The sequence below is a fragment of the Pan paniscus genome, chromosome 15 (genome assembly GCF_029289425.2).
Source record: "Pan paniscus chromosome 15, NHGRI_mPanPan1-v2.0_pri, whole genome shotgun sequence".
Taxonomy (NCBI): domain Eukaryota; kingdom Metazoa; phylum Chordata; class Mammalia; order Primates; family Hominidae; genus Pan; species Pan paniscus.
The window spans coordinates 48,085,946-48,104,184 of NC_073264.2; the positions used below are offsets into that span (position 1 = coordinate 48,085,946).

The 18,239-nt window shown below is 33.1% G+C and overlaps 1 protein-coding gene across 5 annotated transcripts in view; it reads right to left on the reverse strand.

Annotated features, from left to right (window-relative positions):
- MDGA2 (MAM domain containing glycosylphosphatidylinositol anchor 2) overlaps positions 1–18,239 on the reverse strand; it is an 847,276-nt gene that overhangs the window by 114,712 nt on the left and 714,325 nt on the right. For all 5 annotated transcript variants that reach the window (XR_004666173.3, XR_004666172.3, XM_034937505.3 and 2 more), the window contains one exon: positions 15,583–15,852. Coding sequence is in view for 3 of the 5 variants with exons in the window: in XM_034937505.3 (XP_034793396.1) it covers positions 15,583–15,852 (270 nt within the window). In the remaining 2 variants the exon portion in view is untranslated. The remainder of the gene's footprint in view (positions 1–15,582; positions 15,853–18,239) is intronic.

Below are 18,239 nucleotides of genomic sequence, written 5' to 3' on the forward strand. Positions count from 1 at the left end.
TTACAAATTAGATCTAATGCAGACTCAAAAGTAATGTGAGCAAGCTGTAAGACACAGTTTTGCAACCCTACACCCTAGCTTGTTCGAGACTGATATCTCTGTCTTTCCATTATTTTACACAGCAGTGACTGTCTTTGCTTACAAAATGGTAATACTCCAAACCTGACTGATATCTTTCTGATTTAACTTTTATATATGACTTTTGTTACCAACAAATTGGGTCTTTCTATATTTTTGATGTAACATTCGCTGTCTCTTAATGCAAGAAATATAAGAGAGAAACATTGATATGGAGAGGGGAAATACTGTGCAGAATAACCATTTTAGCTTCCCCAACTAAAAGAATTTTGAAGGCTAGTGGAGGAGAAAAAGGAACAAATCATTCTTGAGGAAAAATTAATTTTGCTAAATTACTTTGCATATGTTACTACAATATGCATTAGAAAAATTACATACATTATAACATTACATGGAACAAATGTCATTCACATTATGAAACACTTCCTATTCCGAAGCCTACCTTAGCTAGCAGATGTTTTATTCATTTACAACACAATAGTACCTTATTCAGATATAATTTACATATAACAAAATTCATAAATTTTAAATGTGATTATTGATGGGTTTGGAAAAATATATATTGCTATGTAATCACCACCATAATCAAGATATAGATTCCCATCTCTGCAGAAAGTTACCTCCTGCCCCTTCGTAATTAGTCACCTCCACCCTTGACCCAGGCAAACAAAAATACACTTTTCATTACTAAAGATTAGTTTTTCCTATTCAGGAAATTCATATAAATGAAATCATAAAATATGCACTTTCTGTATTTGGTTCTTTTCACTCAACATTGTTTTTGAAATCCATCCACTTGCATGTATCAGTAGTTCTTTCCATTTTTAACACTGAGTAAAATTCCATTTCGTGAATAGATCACAAGTTGTTCACCTGTTGATGGATATTTGGATTGTTTCTAGTTTGAGGCTATTACAAATGAAGCTGATATTAAAGTTTGTGCATAAGTCTTTGTGTATACATGTGCTTTCATTTCTGTTGGGTAAATTAGTTTAATTTACTTAATAGTATGCTTAAAATCTTCTAAAATATTAGTGTTTTTTATCTCCATATTCTATCAATCATGAATAAATGGGTATTAAAATCTTGAACTATAATTATGGAATAGTGTGTTACTCCTTGTAGTATTTTTTATTTGGGAATTTTAAGGCTCTATTAATAGATGTTCACATAATTTGAACCGTTATGTCTTCCCTATAAATTCCTGTTGTAGTATTATTGTGTTCCTCTTTAACTCTCGTAATTACTCTATCTTGAAGTCTACTTTTTCTGGTAATAGTACAGCCATGCCAGCATTTTTATGTCTGCTGTTTGAATGCTATGTATTCCCCCATTTCCTTTCAGTCTTTTTGTGTCTTTGTATTTGAAGTGCGTTTTTGGTAGAAAACAGTGTGTATCTTGTAGATAGTGCATTTTTTTTTTTTCTCAATCCAGTTCTACCATTTCTGACAGCTAATTGGAATCTTAAACTCATTTACATTTACTGTAATTATTAACATGACTGAGTTAAAGTCTACCATCTTGCTCTTTGTTTTGTCTCTTCAATATTTCCTTCATCTGTTACTTGGTATATTTTGACTAAATCCAAAAAACTTTTTAAGGATTTTTATATGGCTTAAAGTATGCAACATTCACTTACTGATTCTACTTAGAGTCAATATTGTACCAGTTAACATATCACATTCCATACTTCATGATTCTCTGAGGTCCCTATTTACTTCTCACTTCCCACATCACAAATGTAATAAATTTACAACAGTATAATTCAAATTAATTCCATCGCTTGTGCTATTGGCATGTTTTAGCTCTAAATATGCTGTGAACCCTAAATTACAATGTTATTATTTTTTCTTCAAACTGGAGATTGATTGGCAGACTTATTTGTAAAGGGTGAGACAGTAAATATTCTTGGCTTGAGCCATATGGTCTTTGTTGCAACTACTCATCTCTGTGGCTGTGGTGTGAAAGCAGCTTTAGACAATACATAAACAAATCAGGAAAGGTGTGTTCCAATTAAACTTCATTTACAAAAAACAGTTTGCTGACCTCAGGCTGCTATTTGTTGACCCCATTTATATAGATGTTTATTAGGGAAATTGAAAGATAAACATAGTCTTTTATCTTTACCCACTTATTTACTATACCTAATCCTCTTCATTTATTTTTATAGATCCTGGTTTTCACTGATAGCCTTTCCCTTAAGTATAAAGATCACTGTTTGGCATATTTTTGTACTGCAGTTTCACAGACTACCAATTCTCTGGCTTTTCTTTTCCAGAATATATATATTTATTTGACTAATTTTTAAAGTATATTTTCACTAGACATAAAATATAAATTGACAGTATTTTCAAAAGATATTTAAAGATTTAAAGATGTCCCATTTTCTTCTAGGCTGTATTGTTTCTAATGAGAAAGTAATTGTCATACATATCATCAGAATATCATTTTTTTTTCTGGCTGCTTTGAAAATTTTCTCTTTATCATTAGTTTTCCACAATTGGACTATGGTATTCTTACGTGTGGTTTTCTTGTATTTTTCTTGCTTTGTGCACCATGATATGCTTGGATCTGTGGGTTTGCTTCATAAATTTGTAGAAAATTTCAGCCATTTTTTCTGCCCCATTCTCACTCTATTTCAGAACTTCAAGTGCACTTGTTTTCAACTATTTTATATTGTGCCCCATGTTCTTAGGTCCCTTCTCTTTATTCTTCAATCCCTCTACTTTTTGATCTATCAGGTTGTATCAGCTCTTTCAATTTGTTTTCAATTTTACCAGTCCTCTTGCCTTTTCCAATATACTATTAAGCCCACCCATAGAATTTTTCTTTCAATTATTGTGCAGTTTTAGTTGTTCAATTTGCATCTAGTTCTTTTTTAGGGTTTTTTGTATGCTAAAATTTCTTACTCATTTGCTCACAAAATCTGCATTTTTCTTTAATTATTTGAACATATTTTCCCATAATACTTTGAAAATATTCATAATAGCTACCTGAAGCTTTTTGCTAAATCCAACATCTGGCCTACCTTAAGGTTAGTTTTTAATAAACTACTATTATTCTGGACCAAAAGTAACATTTTCCTATTTTCTTTTCATGTCAGGTAATTTTTTATTGTTTAATGAACATTATGAATAATATATGATAAATAACTGGACTGTGCTCTCTTTCACCCTGTAAAGAGTGCCAAGTTTTAGTTTAGTAGACAGTTCAATTACCTGCTGTCCCTTTTGAACCTTTGTTTGCCATTTACGTTTAATGTAAAAAGTGATGAAATCTGTGGAAATCCAAGGATGTTCCTAAGCTCTTCTAACTTGGTGGGACTCACCATTAAAATTCTGCCTCCCTCTAAATTTTAGCAGAGCTTGGTGTTAGTCTTTGTTAAGGAGTACCTAGAATAAGTCTTTACTCTGACATGGTTTTTATTCCTCTGACTTAATCCTTTTGGAGTCTCATCAGGATGTTTAGAATTTAAGGAGGTATAATCTACCTGATGAGCTGAAATTCTGGCTTCCTTTAAGCATTGCTAGAACTCTATTATCAATTTTCTACTCATAAAAATCCCATAGAGAAGAAAATGGTAAATCACCTCATCCTTGTAGAGTCTGATCCTTAGGTAAGGATTCACACTAACTCCTATGATCCTTCTTCTACAGAGTTTTTTACTATACAGTACTTTGTCCTGCAGATAGATGCTTTTGCTGCTTTGAGTTTTAATATATGTTTCTTAAGCTTAGCCAGAAATCCATGCTCGGCTTGGAATCTACCTTGCTATGCGCATATACAGCAAATTCCCCCAAATGGAGAGCTAGAATAATCATGGGGCTCACTTCATGGGTTTCCCTCTCACAGGAAATGCAGTCTTGCACTGTCTGTTTTTATTCCTTAAAATTGTAACCTCATGTAGTTTGTCCAATTTTATGGTTGTTTGTAGTAGAAAGGCTGGCTCCATTAGTATTTTCCAGATAACTTCCAAGATTTTAGCAAAGCTACAACACAATATTCAAAAGATTTTAAGGAAGACATGAGTTGTATAATGCATGTATTTTAAAGACATGGTTAACAAATATGGTTAAGTAGATAGTGCTGCTTAAATTAAAAATCAAAGAAAATTAGCACAAAGAAAAAAACAAATAATATGCTATAACACAGATAAACTGAGTCAAAAAGTGGACAAAAATCTTTAAAACTATAAATGATGTTTTAATTTAATCTGAATAAAAATTCAGGTATGAGATCTAAACTTCTAAATTTCCTTTCTCTTCCTATAGTTTCACTCATTGAATAAGTATTCATTAGTAGTGCTCTATATATGAGAAATTCCTACAGATATTGGAGGGGAGATTGTAGGCAATGAGCTCAATATGATATAACTTTATTGCTTGATTTTACAGCTATAATGCCAATTTATATGATAATTATTGAAACTTGGTGTATTCTCCCTTGTTTACTCACAAAACAATCTATTAATGTGCCTGCAAAAAAAAAACGACCTTTTCAAAGGTTTCTGTACTTTGAAATGAATGAATGCATTTGCTTGTGAACTGATATTGCACTGGAGTTGTGTTGCCAATACAGCAGTAAATGAAAGGCTAACAAGCAGGAATAAGTGCTTGTTAAGAGAAATATTAATGGCCTGAAATATTCATTCAATAAATGGACTGATGTTTGCTCCTATGGAACATACATTATGATGTGGATGTAGTCAACAAACAGTTACATAATTTCTGGGTTTGACAATATTCTGAAGACAGTCTCTGAAAGATGACATATATTAAGACTTGTAGAACAAGAAAGAGCTAGTCATACCAAGACCAGAGAAGAGGATTCCAAAACTAGAATTTTCTCTTTTACCCCTAAGTTCCTCCAGCCACCTTACTTACACCACAGGCCCAGGGAAAACTGACAGTACAGTGAAACACTGATTTTTCAGTGTCAACAACTCCCTACCATGACTGACAGGTCATAGGAAGGATGCCAGGTCCCTCCCCTTATACCCTCATAAGACCTGCCCCTTATGTCATATTGGCGTTGACTCAAGTCTTAATACTGAATGATTATGAATAAAATATTTTAAACATTACTTGTGTACAAAAAACAGACTTGATTAGGTTTTTACTCATTCTTTCTTCTTTCTCATATTCCATTCTTTTCCCCCAGATTCATCTCTTTCTTGCTTAATTCCAACAACAAGAATTCTTTTTAAAATTATTTTTGTAAGATAACCTTTTAGAATAGGAATATTTTCATTGTGTCCTCACAATTAATTGTACATTTATTTGCATGCAAAATTCTTTTTCAATTACTTTTTCTTTAATATTTTAAAGACATAACTCCATTATCTCTCTGCATGTCAAGCTGCACAAAGTTTAATGTCTATATAATTCTAAATTCTGTATGAATTATCTGCTTTATCTCTATAAATAATGTTTCAAACATTTTTATACTTGATATTTTAAAATTCATTTAAATTTATCAGAGCATGTAAATTTTCCCCCCAACGTATTGTTGCTGTCACTCCATGAGCCACATCACTCAGAAGTCTAGCCAATATGGTTTGGCTGTGTCCCCACCCAAATCTCATCTTGAATTCCCATGCGTTGTGGGAGGGATCTGGTGGGAGGTAACTGAATCACGGGGGCAAGTCTTTCCCATGCTCTTTTCATCATAGTGAGTAAGTCTCATGAGATCGGATGGTTTTAAAAAAGAGGAGTTCCCCTGCACAAGCTCCCTCTCTCTCTTTGCCTGCTGCCATCCATGTAAGACATGACTTGCTCCTGCTTGCCTTCCACCATGATTGTGAGGCTTCCCCAGCTACGGAACTGTAAGTCCAATGAAACCCTTTTCTTTTGTAAATTTCTTAGTCTCGAGTGTGTCTTTATTAGGAGTGTGAAAACAGACTAATACAGTCGTCCTTTTTACTTTCTAATTTAAAAAAAAATCTGTTATTATTTTTTTCATTTAATTTTATTTCTGCATTTGGTCTTTTACTTCTTTATGGGTTTCCTGCTAAGCAGATACTTATTATTTTGTCCTTCACACCTCTTAAGACTTTACTTATCTTTGTGTCCTCTACTGGGAGAGTTCCTCTATGACATCTTTCAAAGTACTTATGCCTGCCTTGTGCCTATTCTGCAATTTAGTCTAGTAATATAGTTATTTATATCAACTGTTACATTTTTATACCCATTGTCATAAATTTCTTTTCTGCAATGCTCTTTTTTCTTCATCATGTTTCTTATATCCTCCCTGCTTTCTTTGAGAATGAAATTTTATGTATTTAAAAATCTTATTTTCTGATTATTAATACTCCTACCTAATGTGGAATAGATTATTCCATTTGTCTTCTTGCTTTCATAATTGTTTTGCTCATGATTTTGCATATTTTATTCCTGTGAGATCCCTAAATGTCTTGACCAGTACTGTCTATGAGAGTAAGGATGACCTAGGCTCTTGCTTGTGTTCCTTAGGTAAAGAGAAGGAGTGCTTCAGAACGGAGAGATCTGGTTGCAGTATCATTTTTACCATTCTCTATCTTCTCTTCCCTCTACTCTTCAGTTTTCTCCCTCCAGTTCTCTCAGTTTGAAATACTCTAGGTCCAGGCACTGCTCTTACCCTAAGTTGGCCTGCCTCTTGGGTGTGGTCTAGCTTGAGGGAGTGTGGATGGAGATGTGAGGAGAGGAAGAACAGTAGAAACTCTGAGAGCCAACCACCCTGTTGCCCTCATTTCTATACACTGTCCATTCCAGCTCTGATTCTCTCTCAACGTTTCTCCTAATATTTCAAGTTAGAATTGCTGCTTTTCTGCTCTTTGGTAATGTCAGGCAATAAGCCATCCAGAATAATATACAGAGGGGAAAAAGCTCACCTAAAATGCAAAGTTATCTCTCAGACTAGCCACAAAATATTGTCACTGGCCTCATTGGCTCCAGCCTAATATTCTTACCACACTTCTCTTCCAACCAAAGCTCAATTGTGCATTGATTACTTACTTTATCTCTGAAATCAGTCATCCTCTCCATCTCTGCCTTTTTGGAGGGGCATTTTCAATGTTGTGTTACTCAGGCAGAAAGTAGCTTACATATGGCTAAATCTGGAAATCTTCTCATCTTACTTTTCTATGATCATACTGCTTTGTTTTTAAAACACTTTCGAATTGATTAGCTTATTTGATAATCCTAAAATTATGTGAGCCATGGGAAGCAGATTTATCATCTCCCATTCTACAGATAGAGGAAGCAAGGCCACAAAGAATTAAATGGCTTGCGCAGAGCTAATCTGTTAGAAGATGTTAAAATCTTCCATTCATGGGAGAACTTTCTTTACATACTGACCAAGAATAAAACACAGCCATACCCACAGTACATCACCCAGAAGAGTTCTATGTGGACTAGAGGAGTTCACGTAATTTGCTCCATGCTGTAATTTGATACTGTGATTTCTTTTTTATTATTTTTTAAGATTTTTGGGGCATATGTGTAGTTTTTTACATGGGTATATTGCATAATGCTGAGGTTTGGGCTTCCAGTGTACCCATCATCCAAATAGCGAGCATTGAAATGTTTACCAATGTGTAATTGTTTAACCCTCACATCCCTTTCTCTTCTCCAATTTTGGAATCCCCAGAGTCTATTATTCCCATCTTTATGTCCATGTGTATCCATTGTTTAGGTCCCATTTATAGATGAGAACATTGAGTTTTGATTTTCTGTTTCTGAGTGATTTCACTTAGAATAATGGCTTCCAGCTCCATCCATATTGCTACAAAGGACATGATTTCATTAATTTTTATGGCTATATAGTATTCCTCATATATATACCACATTTTTAAATTAAGTCACCTATTAATTGATACTTAGTTGGATTCCATGACTTTGCTATTGTAAATAGTGCTGCAATAAACATAGGAGTTGAGGTGTCTTTTTTATATAATTATTTCTTTTCCTTTGGGTAGATACTCAGTAGTGGGATGGCAGGGTTGAATGCCAGTGGCACTTTAAATAGTAGATTTTTGATAGCAACATTGCTCTGAATCTTTTATTGGAGAAATTAAATGATTTTATAATGAAGAAAATGAGTAATGCAAATAATTTAAGGAGCCATCAAACTGCTGTAAAAATAACGAAAATTTTAATTGAAGTTTTTATTTAAGTATGATATGAAATATAAATTCCTCATTATATGTTTACTGGAGAAAAATAACTGTTTAAAAGATTATATGAATTTAAATCAAATATTAAGGTATACATTTTAGTAATAAGTGATAGCATTAACTTCATTAAGTGATACTTACATTTTTATTCCTAATTTTTCAGATTTTGCATGGATTCCCCTATATTTTATCTAGATTGATTATTCAAATATTCCTTTATCATCACTACTAAAAGAGTCACTGACATGTGTCAAAAAGAGTTTGAACTATGTTATTATTGGCTTACTGGACCTCTGTTAGTTTATCTGTCAAAGGAGGGTGATACCATCTCTTCTGCACATGTAGTAGGGTTGTTGGAGATGATAAGGATATGTATGGAATCACTTCGTATATTACAGAAGGCTGTACATAGAATTGATATCATTTTCTGCTTAAAGTTATTTTTCAATACAACTGCAACTCATAAGCTGGCTAAAATATTGGGATCCACTAGTCCATCTGTTATCATCATAAATAAAATTCTAATAAATTTAGCAAAATTCTGGCCTTGAGAAACTTTGATTTGACATTGAAATTTCTTGCCTTTTAGAGTTATCACAATTTTACTGGCAATTATTTTTCATTTTCAAAGATGTTTAGACTGCTCTTACTTCTGATAGTTATTAATGATTTTTAACAATATTATGTTGCTTGTTTTTAGACATTATTAAGAAAGAAGTATCTAGCTGAATAGCAATAAATAAATAAATAAATAAATAAATAAATAAATAAATAAATAAAAACATTGCCAGAGACTAAAATATATTTTCTATCTGGTCACTGTTAATTCAGTCCAAATTAAAAAAAAAAAGATAAAATACTTCATTTTGATGTGGAGTCAAATGTGCTTTAGTAGTTGTTTCTTCCTATTTATTCTTCAGGAATAAGAAATGCTATATTCCTCTAACATCTTGTTTTAGGTGATATTAAAGTCCTCAGTCATTTTGAATTTCTTTATATACTGAACATGGAGAAACTGGTAGTTCCAATATGTCAATACGAATATTGTAATATGCCAAAAGGAAAATACAGGATGTGAAATCCTAGCTCAAATATTTCCAAACTAGAGGTTAGAATAGCAGTTACAGGCAAAATTTTGCTTTGTAAAACCCTATTTGGCAGGATTAAGGAAAGGGATTAAACTATGAAGGATTTATTCAGTTAATATTTCAATAGATACCGCAGTTTCATTCTTATGTAGGCTATGTTCAAAAAGGACTCCTAGTGGCAGGAAATGCTGTGGCAGAAAGACCCTAAGATGACTCCCAATGATTTCTGTCTCCTGTTTTTCATATATTTCTGTAATTCCTTCAGTGTCAGGGAAAAACCGTGACTTCTTTCTGATTAACAACCTGAAAAATGTGACAGAATGTCACTTCTGTGATTGTATTATGTATATAAGATTCCATTTTAGCAGACTGGAGCTAGAGATTCTTCTTGTGGGTTTGAAATAAGCAGTCACTTTTGAGAAGCCCATGGGACAAACTATTGCAGGTAGCTTCCAGGACCTGCAGGCATATTCTAGGGTCTCAGGGTAGCTCCAGCAAATAACCAGAAAATGCCAGGTCCTCTGTCATACAACACAAGGAAATTAATTATTCACATAACTTGAATAAGCTTGGAAGGGATTTTACCCCAGTTGAGCGTCTAGATAAGAACATAGCCCAACCAACAGTCTGATTGCAGCCTTGTGAGACCCAGAATAGAGGATCTAGCTAAGCCATGCTTGGAATCCTGACACATAGAAACTGTGAGACAATAAATATGTTATTTAAAGCTTTTGACTTTGTATAATGTAATTCTTTATGCAGAAATAATAACCAACACAGCACCATCAATTTTATTATGTTTAGCATTAAAATATCTTGAGTCAATAATTAAACCTCATATCATCTATCTTTTGAAATTATTCTGAGACTAAATGTCCGTGGCTCTGAAAAAGGGATACAATAGTAACGGTGCATGGTTTACAGAGATAAAACCATAGTTCAAGGATTTTCCTTGGCAATCTCATTTTAATTTCATTGCAGTATTTTCAATAAAGGAAACTTAAATATATAATAAATGCAACTTAATCTTCTTAAAATAAAATCTATACCCACAACATTAATTGACGGTGAAGCAATACAATAAAGTTATTTTCAATGAAATCCAAGCAGAAAAAAAAGTGTCTAAAATTATTGGGAAGTCTCCTCAAAAAGAAGAAGCATGCTTTACTTTTGGAGGAAATGTGGAATTAATAGCTGGAGTTTAAGTAGTCAGGGTTATAAGATGTACCATTTATTGATGGTGGTTGAGGATTAAGATGGAAGAAGCCTGAATTCCCAAGGACTTTGTGGAACAGAACCATCGTGTTACTTTCTGAAATGATACATCACTTAACCTGAGTGAAATAATTTTCTAGACTGTTTAAATAATGGTTAAGCCATATTTAAATCCTGGTTATTTGGAGTTTATTTACACGTTCAGAGAAAAGCATTTACAGCAGTAATCATTAATTTGTGAATCATAAAATATTATCACAGCCTGCACCTTTCTATTTGGCTGAAGAATAATGATCAACATAACCCTGGTAATGTTGATCATACCAGGGTTATGTACAGTCACCATAACTGTAGCATAGAGATACACAAAAGGCTAGTATTTCAGAATAAAGTAACATGTAAAGAAAGGCAGAGTCCCACAAATGTGTGATGATTTGGGGGAAGGCAGCATAGTCAAATTTGAATTGAATTTGGAATAACTGGTAGAACTGAAATAGAGATTATGCTATATATTTTATTTTAGATATTAATGAATGCTTTGAAGAATTATGACAATGAAGAATTTGCATATCATCCTATAGGCAATGAACAGAATCAACCTTTCTCACTTAAGATAAGCTAGGTTTTCTAGGAAAATAAAGCCCAACAATATGAAAATTTCAGAGATCAGATAAAAGGAAACTGCAGTATCCCAGAAGAGAATATAAGGCTTAAGAAGTGCAATAGATATAAAACCAAAATTACTTCAAGATACTATGCAAATGTAAAACTGACAAAGTTTTTCAGAGAAAGTTTTTATTGTTCTCTTTCTGATGTTTAATCTTGTACCTTATACTTAGTAAGTAGACAGTAAATACTTGTTAAATACATTCCTGATTGTAAAAAAAAAAATCAGTTGAGAGTACATATTGTTGGTTTTATACTCAATTATAATTTATGGTTATGCAATAAAAAATCTATTATATATATACACTGTTACCTTTTGAAAAAAAAACACCACCCCTTTAGTATCTTTCATTTAAAAGAATCTTAAAATGTCTCCATTGATAAAATTCCTAAATGTTTTACAACTCTAAGTATATATAACTGTGTACACGCACTTTCTGGAAGTTAGAAGGGCATTCTACTTTTATCTCCTGGATTATATAGGGAACATTGATTACCATTTTATTTTGCTCTTATTTTCTTTGATCTAAAACCATGTAATAAATGCATATGCTTAGACTATTGCATTTAAGCAACTAGACAAAACAAAAAAGCTAAATATAAAAATTATGCTTTTTTTCACATTATTTATTGTCTTGCCTGACTTGTCAAGAAATATTAGTCTCCTGATGCCCATAAACATTTCAATAAAAACATAATGTCAGAAACAAGTCTGTTAAAGTAAAGAAATATGAAGAAAGTGTAGTTAGTGGGAACATAATTAGAATAGCTTAGAACTAACATCTCGATTGCTAAATATTTAGGAATATCAATTAGAACAATTTGAAAGACATAGATAATTTAAAACTTTATAAATAAATGCTGCATTTTGCTGCAGATTGCCTGTATCTTCACGTTCAAAAAAAGAATAAAAGTGCATCTTCATTAATCTCTGGTGCTGTCAACCGAATCTACCAGTAGATTCTGTCATCTGGTTTCCTATATAATTAAGCTGCTGGAAACATCTTTTCTCTGCTATATTGTGTAATGGGCATAACATTTCAATGTTGAAGCATCCCTTGGGGTTGGTTTAAGCCAATGTGTAGCTTAAACCTACACAGTCTACTGATGTAGGTGACCTGAAACCTCGCAGGTTGATTTTCCTCATTGACTGCTTCTTGCAGTTGTAAGCTTATTCCAGTTAGCCCTTTAGGTGGCAAAAGCAACCCCTTCTCACAACTTTGCTGAATTGTAAGACACGTGCACCCACGTCTCCAGGGTCTAGCCTGCTTAGTGTGATAAAACTGAGGACAGTTGACAAAACTGTTCTATTCATCTCATATAATTTTTAACAGCAGGGTTCTTTGAAATAGTGAGTTGTAAAGTGTATTTGTTATCTAAGACTGCCACGACAAACAGCCACAAACTGGGTGGCTTAAACAAACAAACGAACAAAAACTATCTTCTCACAAGTCTGAAGGCCAGGAGTCTGAAACCAAGGTCTTGGCAGGACCCTACTTCCTACTTCTGTAGAGACTCTAGGGGAGAATATATTCCTTGGCTCTTCCAGCTTCTTGTGGCTCTAGGGGTTCTTCAGATTGTGGTTGCATTACTGCACACTCACATTGCCTTCTCTTCTCTCTCAAAACTCCCCCTGCCTCTCTCTTATAAGAATACATGCTATTGCATTTGAGGCCCACCCAGATAATTCAAGATAAGCTCCTTCTCTCAAAATACTTAACTTAATTACATATGTTGCCATATAAGTTAATATCCACAGGTTCCAGGGATTAGAACATAGACTTATCTTTTTCAGAGGGCACTAGCTAGCTTCCTAAAATATATATGATTTATTTTCAACTTAAGCCATCCTTTTACCCTCTCTGTATTCACTTTTTTCTCATTTAAAAATTATTTTCAGAAATTTTCTTTCATTGAATCATTAACTCTTTTGTTCATCCTCCATCTATTTAATCACTCTAGATTTACTGGTTTTCTTTTCTAGATCAAGAAATGTGATGGGACATAATGGGGTATAACATAGAATGATATTCAGTCATGCCATGAAAAAATAAGCCCAGATATTTTGAAGTATTGAAATATATGTTTTTCCAGAGTTAAATATTGAGACATTTTGAATCTTTGATAAACTGAAATGCATGCTCCAGTTAAATCCTGTGCTATAATATTACAGAACTATTAAAATAGAAGTATTTATGTCTACATATTAATATATAAGTAATATAGATAATATTTGGAATTTCAAATTTACAAATGGGCTTATTCTAATAAATCAATATGCTACCTTAACCTTTAGAACTTGTAAAAAATAGCCCATCATAGAAGATGAAAAATGGCATCTGGGTTTCTACTAAAGCTTATGAAGCTCACTTAAACCTCATAAAACTGCTATGACTTCACCATTAAAATACGAGTAAATAAAATACATGCAAATGCAAAGTATTTTTTAGTATTATAGTTAATTATCTTTAACATGGATAATATACTACAAGCTAGGCTCATCACAGTTTCCAAAATACCTTTGCTTACTTTGTTCTTTTTCCTAGCAGGAAACTATTTTCACACCCCTTCTGACATTTAAGTGAACACAACTCTATTCTCTCAGCCCCTTACTCTAACATACATCATAAACATAGAATTTTAAAAGAAGAAAGAAAAGAGGAATAATCTTTTAAGATTTCCTGTGAGCTAATACAGGTATAGATGTCATTGCCTTTTAGTTCAATTCCGTACATTTCGGTGTATAGTTAGATCAAGTCTACTTTGGGATGACTATACAAAATTCATGGTAAGTGGAAGAGTAAAATAATTGAAAAAATAAAATTTAAAATGTTTTTGGTTAAGTTGAGTCTCAGAAGTAAACAGCATTATCTTGAAAGATTTGCTTTGTGCATTAAAAATATATGGATCTTTGTATACTTCTATTCCCTGGGTCTCTTACGTTAGATTCAAAGTTTCGAGTTATGAGAAATTCATAAGGAATACTAATCCTGATATGTTTTAGTAAATGAACTAATTGGTGTTTCAAAGTTTCATCCAGACATCTGATATGCTTTCCTAGATTAGACTAGCTAATATTACATTTCAGAAAGCAAAAATGGCGAAAGGCAGTTCATAATTAGAGAGTTCCCTCATGAGTTAGAAATTACCACTTAGAATTTATGCTATTAATAAGTTTTAAGTCTGGAACATTTTAATCATTTTTATGACTTCTTTTTAGATAACACATAATGTCCAGTTTCTTTTTTTACTACCATGAACATTTCAACTATTACAACTAACCTTACCTATGACAAAGAAAATGAGGAGTATTTTCTTTTAATGCATTCCTAATTTGTCACTCATAAATAACGTGCAGTATATAGATTATAAAAATAATGTAAATAATTACATAAGACATAATTCAGAGGGAATGTTTAAAAGACAATGACATAAAAAGTCAATACTTCTCCCTAATTTACTATCTGTCAGATACAACTCTGCTGCTTTTTCTTGGAATATTTGTAAACATATGGCCAGTCAAAGACAAAATTGAAAGTCACCATATATTGCCAGGTAGTAAATAAATACATATATAAATAAGCAAATAAACAAAAGAAAAAAAATTCTGGTAATAAGAAAACCAGAGCAATTATCTATTCACATGAGATTTGAATAGAAAAAAAAATGTTTGCAACTTGGTCTAATTAAAGCCAGCCAACACTACAGTATGTCTTATTATTACTGAAACACTCAAAATAACTGATATGGTTTGGCTCTTGTGTCCTCACCTAAATCTCATGTGGAATTGTAATCCCCACTTCTCAGGGGAGGGCTCTAGTGGGAGGTAATTGGATCATGGGGGTGGATTTCCCCCTTGCTGTTCTTGTGATGGTGAGTGAGTTCCCATGAGATCTGATAGTTTAAAAGTGTGTGACACTTCCCCCTTCACTCTCTCTCTCTTTGCTGCCACCATGTGAAGTAGGTCCTTGCTTTCCCTTTGCCTTTTGCCATGACTGTAAGTTTCCTGAGGCTTCCCAGTCATGCTTCCTGTTTAGCTTGCAGAACTGAGTCAGTTAAACCTCTTTTCTTCATAAATTACCCAGTCTCAGGTAGTTCTTTATAGCAGTGTGAGAATTGACTAATATAATAACCAATTTCCTCCTCACTAACTCTACTAGAATTCAGATAAACTTCTATGTAATTTTGTAGGCCTGTGCATTCTTTTAACTATTAAAATAAACTTGACTTAAAAATAAATTTGTAGAAACTCTAACTTGAGGAGTCAAGCTGTTCTATGCTCCATTGATTTACAAAATGTTTTCATTCTTATATTGACATAGGTCTAAAATCTCTTGGTCTAATAAAACAAAATGTATAAAAAGAAAATATCTGGAATCCTACCTGTAACAAGAAAGCTGCATCTCCCAGCTCCAGCTTCATTTATGATGCTACAGTTATAAACCCCATAGTTTTCATTGGAAAGACTCTTCACAGGGTACTCTGTGTATTCCTGAGAGTCAAATTGACCCGTCCGTAATAATTTATTGCCCAAGCGCCACTCATAGGTCAGCACCCGTATTGGATAGGCTCTCAGTACTCTGCAACTCATAGTGACACTTCGATCCTGTCCTTGCCGGATTTCCAAGAATGCTGGTTCCACTGCAGGGGGATCTGTAGAAAAGATATGTAAAAACAGATGAAAGATGCGACTTGCAATAAGCCAAAAGCTACTCTTATTAGAAGAAGCCATCTTCAGTAACACATGCAGCAATAGAGGAGGAGTGTAGGAGGTGAATGAAGAACATATTTAAGCCCAGAAATTTTAGCTTGGGTTGGGAAATGTGATTTCCTGAGGGTAGGAAGTAAATAAGCCTCCTTGCTTTACAAATGCATTTGCAGGTGAAACTACTAGAGCTGACTGATCCTTCGTACCTCTTTCAGCAAATATTTTTAAACTTTCCTATTAATTCTAATATTATCAATATATTCCTTTTTTGTTTGTTTGGGGTCCTTTGTCTAAAAGTGGTAAGAATTCTTTTTTTAATATGCAATGAAAAGATTCCTTTCTTCATTTACTTCATGGTCTGATACTGAAGGCAACTATTTAAAAAGCTAATTTACAAAACTGTATGAAAAATAATTCTACAGTGCTAAGTAAATAAGAAGTGAATGACACTATGAGAGTTGACCAGGCAAGTATGCTACAAAAATAATGCTCAGCTGTGTCTTCCAGAATGTATAGGAAATGGTCAGGTGAGTAAGCAGTAAGAGAAGGCATTCCAGGTAGAGGAATGGGTACATACAAAGGTACAAAATCTGAAGAGGAAGGGATGTTCAGAGAAATGCAGATGGATGAGCATAGCTGATGCACAAAAGAAGACCATAAGCGCTTGGGGGGAAATAAAGATGAAAAGAAAGAGACTCTATTCAAGGAATGCATTTTCTTGGTATTGAGGAGGTCTTCTAAAATTTTTAAATAAAGGATTTATATGATCAAATAAATTTTTTTTTGGAAAAACACTGTGGTAGACAGGAAAAGCATAAACCACAGAGGGAAGAGACAAGTTGCAAAAAAATTAAATCACTGGTGAAAGCCTGAACTAAGGTGAGGTCAGTGGGACCAAAAATGATGCCTTAGGCAATGAAGTGGATAATAGTGTCAGTCATGAAGACAGTGAGGAAAAGGAGAGGTAGATTGGTGTGTGTTGAAAGTGTCAATTTCATGCACCTGTCAATCACATCCAGAAGCAGTGTTTCTTCATTTCCAAACATATGGGTAATGTTTTATTTTCTCTTTGCTTTTGATTTTTTGCTTAACTGAATTGTACTCAGATAAAATAGTCCACATGTTTTCAATCCTCTGAATTTGTTAACACTTGCTGTATGACACAATATATAATAGATTTCTGTTCTGGGTGTGCCCGCTAAGAAGGAATAGTCTGCACTTTTGAAGTGTGATTGATATGTATCTATTGGGCCAACTCTAATATCGAGGAGTTGTCCAAATCATCTATATGGTTGTTTATTCATTTATTTTTTGCCTACTTATTCCAGTTGAATTAATTCATAAGAGTATGTTAAACTCCTCTAAAAAAAGTTAAAAGTTTTAGATATCTAATTTAAAAAATTCTCCTTGTAGTTCTGCCTCCTTTTTGCTTTACCTGTTTTGAGGTTATGCTATTAAGTATATATGAATTTAGAATTGTTTTATGTTGTCCATGAGTTGAATATTGAATATTTATCACTATAATCTCTTTTATCTCCAGCAATGCTATATATATATGTGTGTGTGTGTGTATGTGTGTGTAGATACATATATATATATATATAGTCTAACATTATTATGGCTACATTGGCATTTATTCTGTTAGTATTTGCATGTGATATTTTTCCATCCTTTTAATCTTATACTTTTAATATCTTTATAAGTATTTTTATTCTTATACTTTCAGTATCTTTAAATTTTACAAGCACCTCTTATAAACATCATGAGCTTATGCTTTATTTTTTAGGATTTTTTTTAAGTCTGTCAATCTTTTTTTAACCGAGAGCACTTAGCACTTTATTCATTGACATTTACTGTAACTACTTATTTTGTACTTTTATTTTACTACATTTTTGTATTAAATTTACTGTAACATTATTTTGTACTATTTGTTTTCTGCTACTCTTTATTGCCTTCTTTTAGATGGATGGATTACATTATCATTCTGATCTTTTTGCCACTACTACTTGAAGTTTATTTACTCTGTTTCTACTACTCCGATTGTCTCAAAGCTTGCAACATGCATACTTAAGTTATCCAAAAACATCAATCAATACCCTTATTATACTACTGAAGAACACAATAATCTAAGGATAATTTGCTCCTTTTATTCTCATTCTAACGTGTTACTGTGTCATGAATTTCAATCCTCTTTTTTAAATAAAAAGTCTATTGTACATAGTTGGGTGTGGTGGCTCACACCTGTAATCTCAGCACTTTGGGAGGCTGAGGAGGGCGGATCACGAGGTCAGGACTTTGAGACCAGCCTGGGCAAAATAGTGAAACCCCGTCT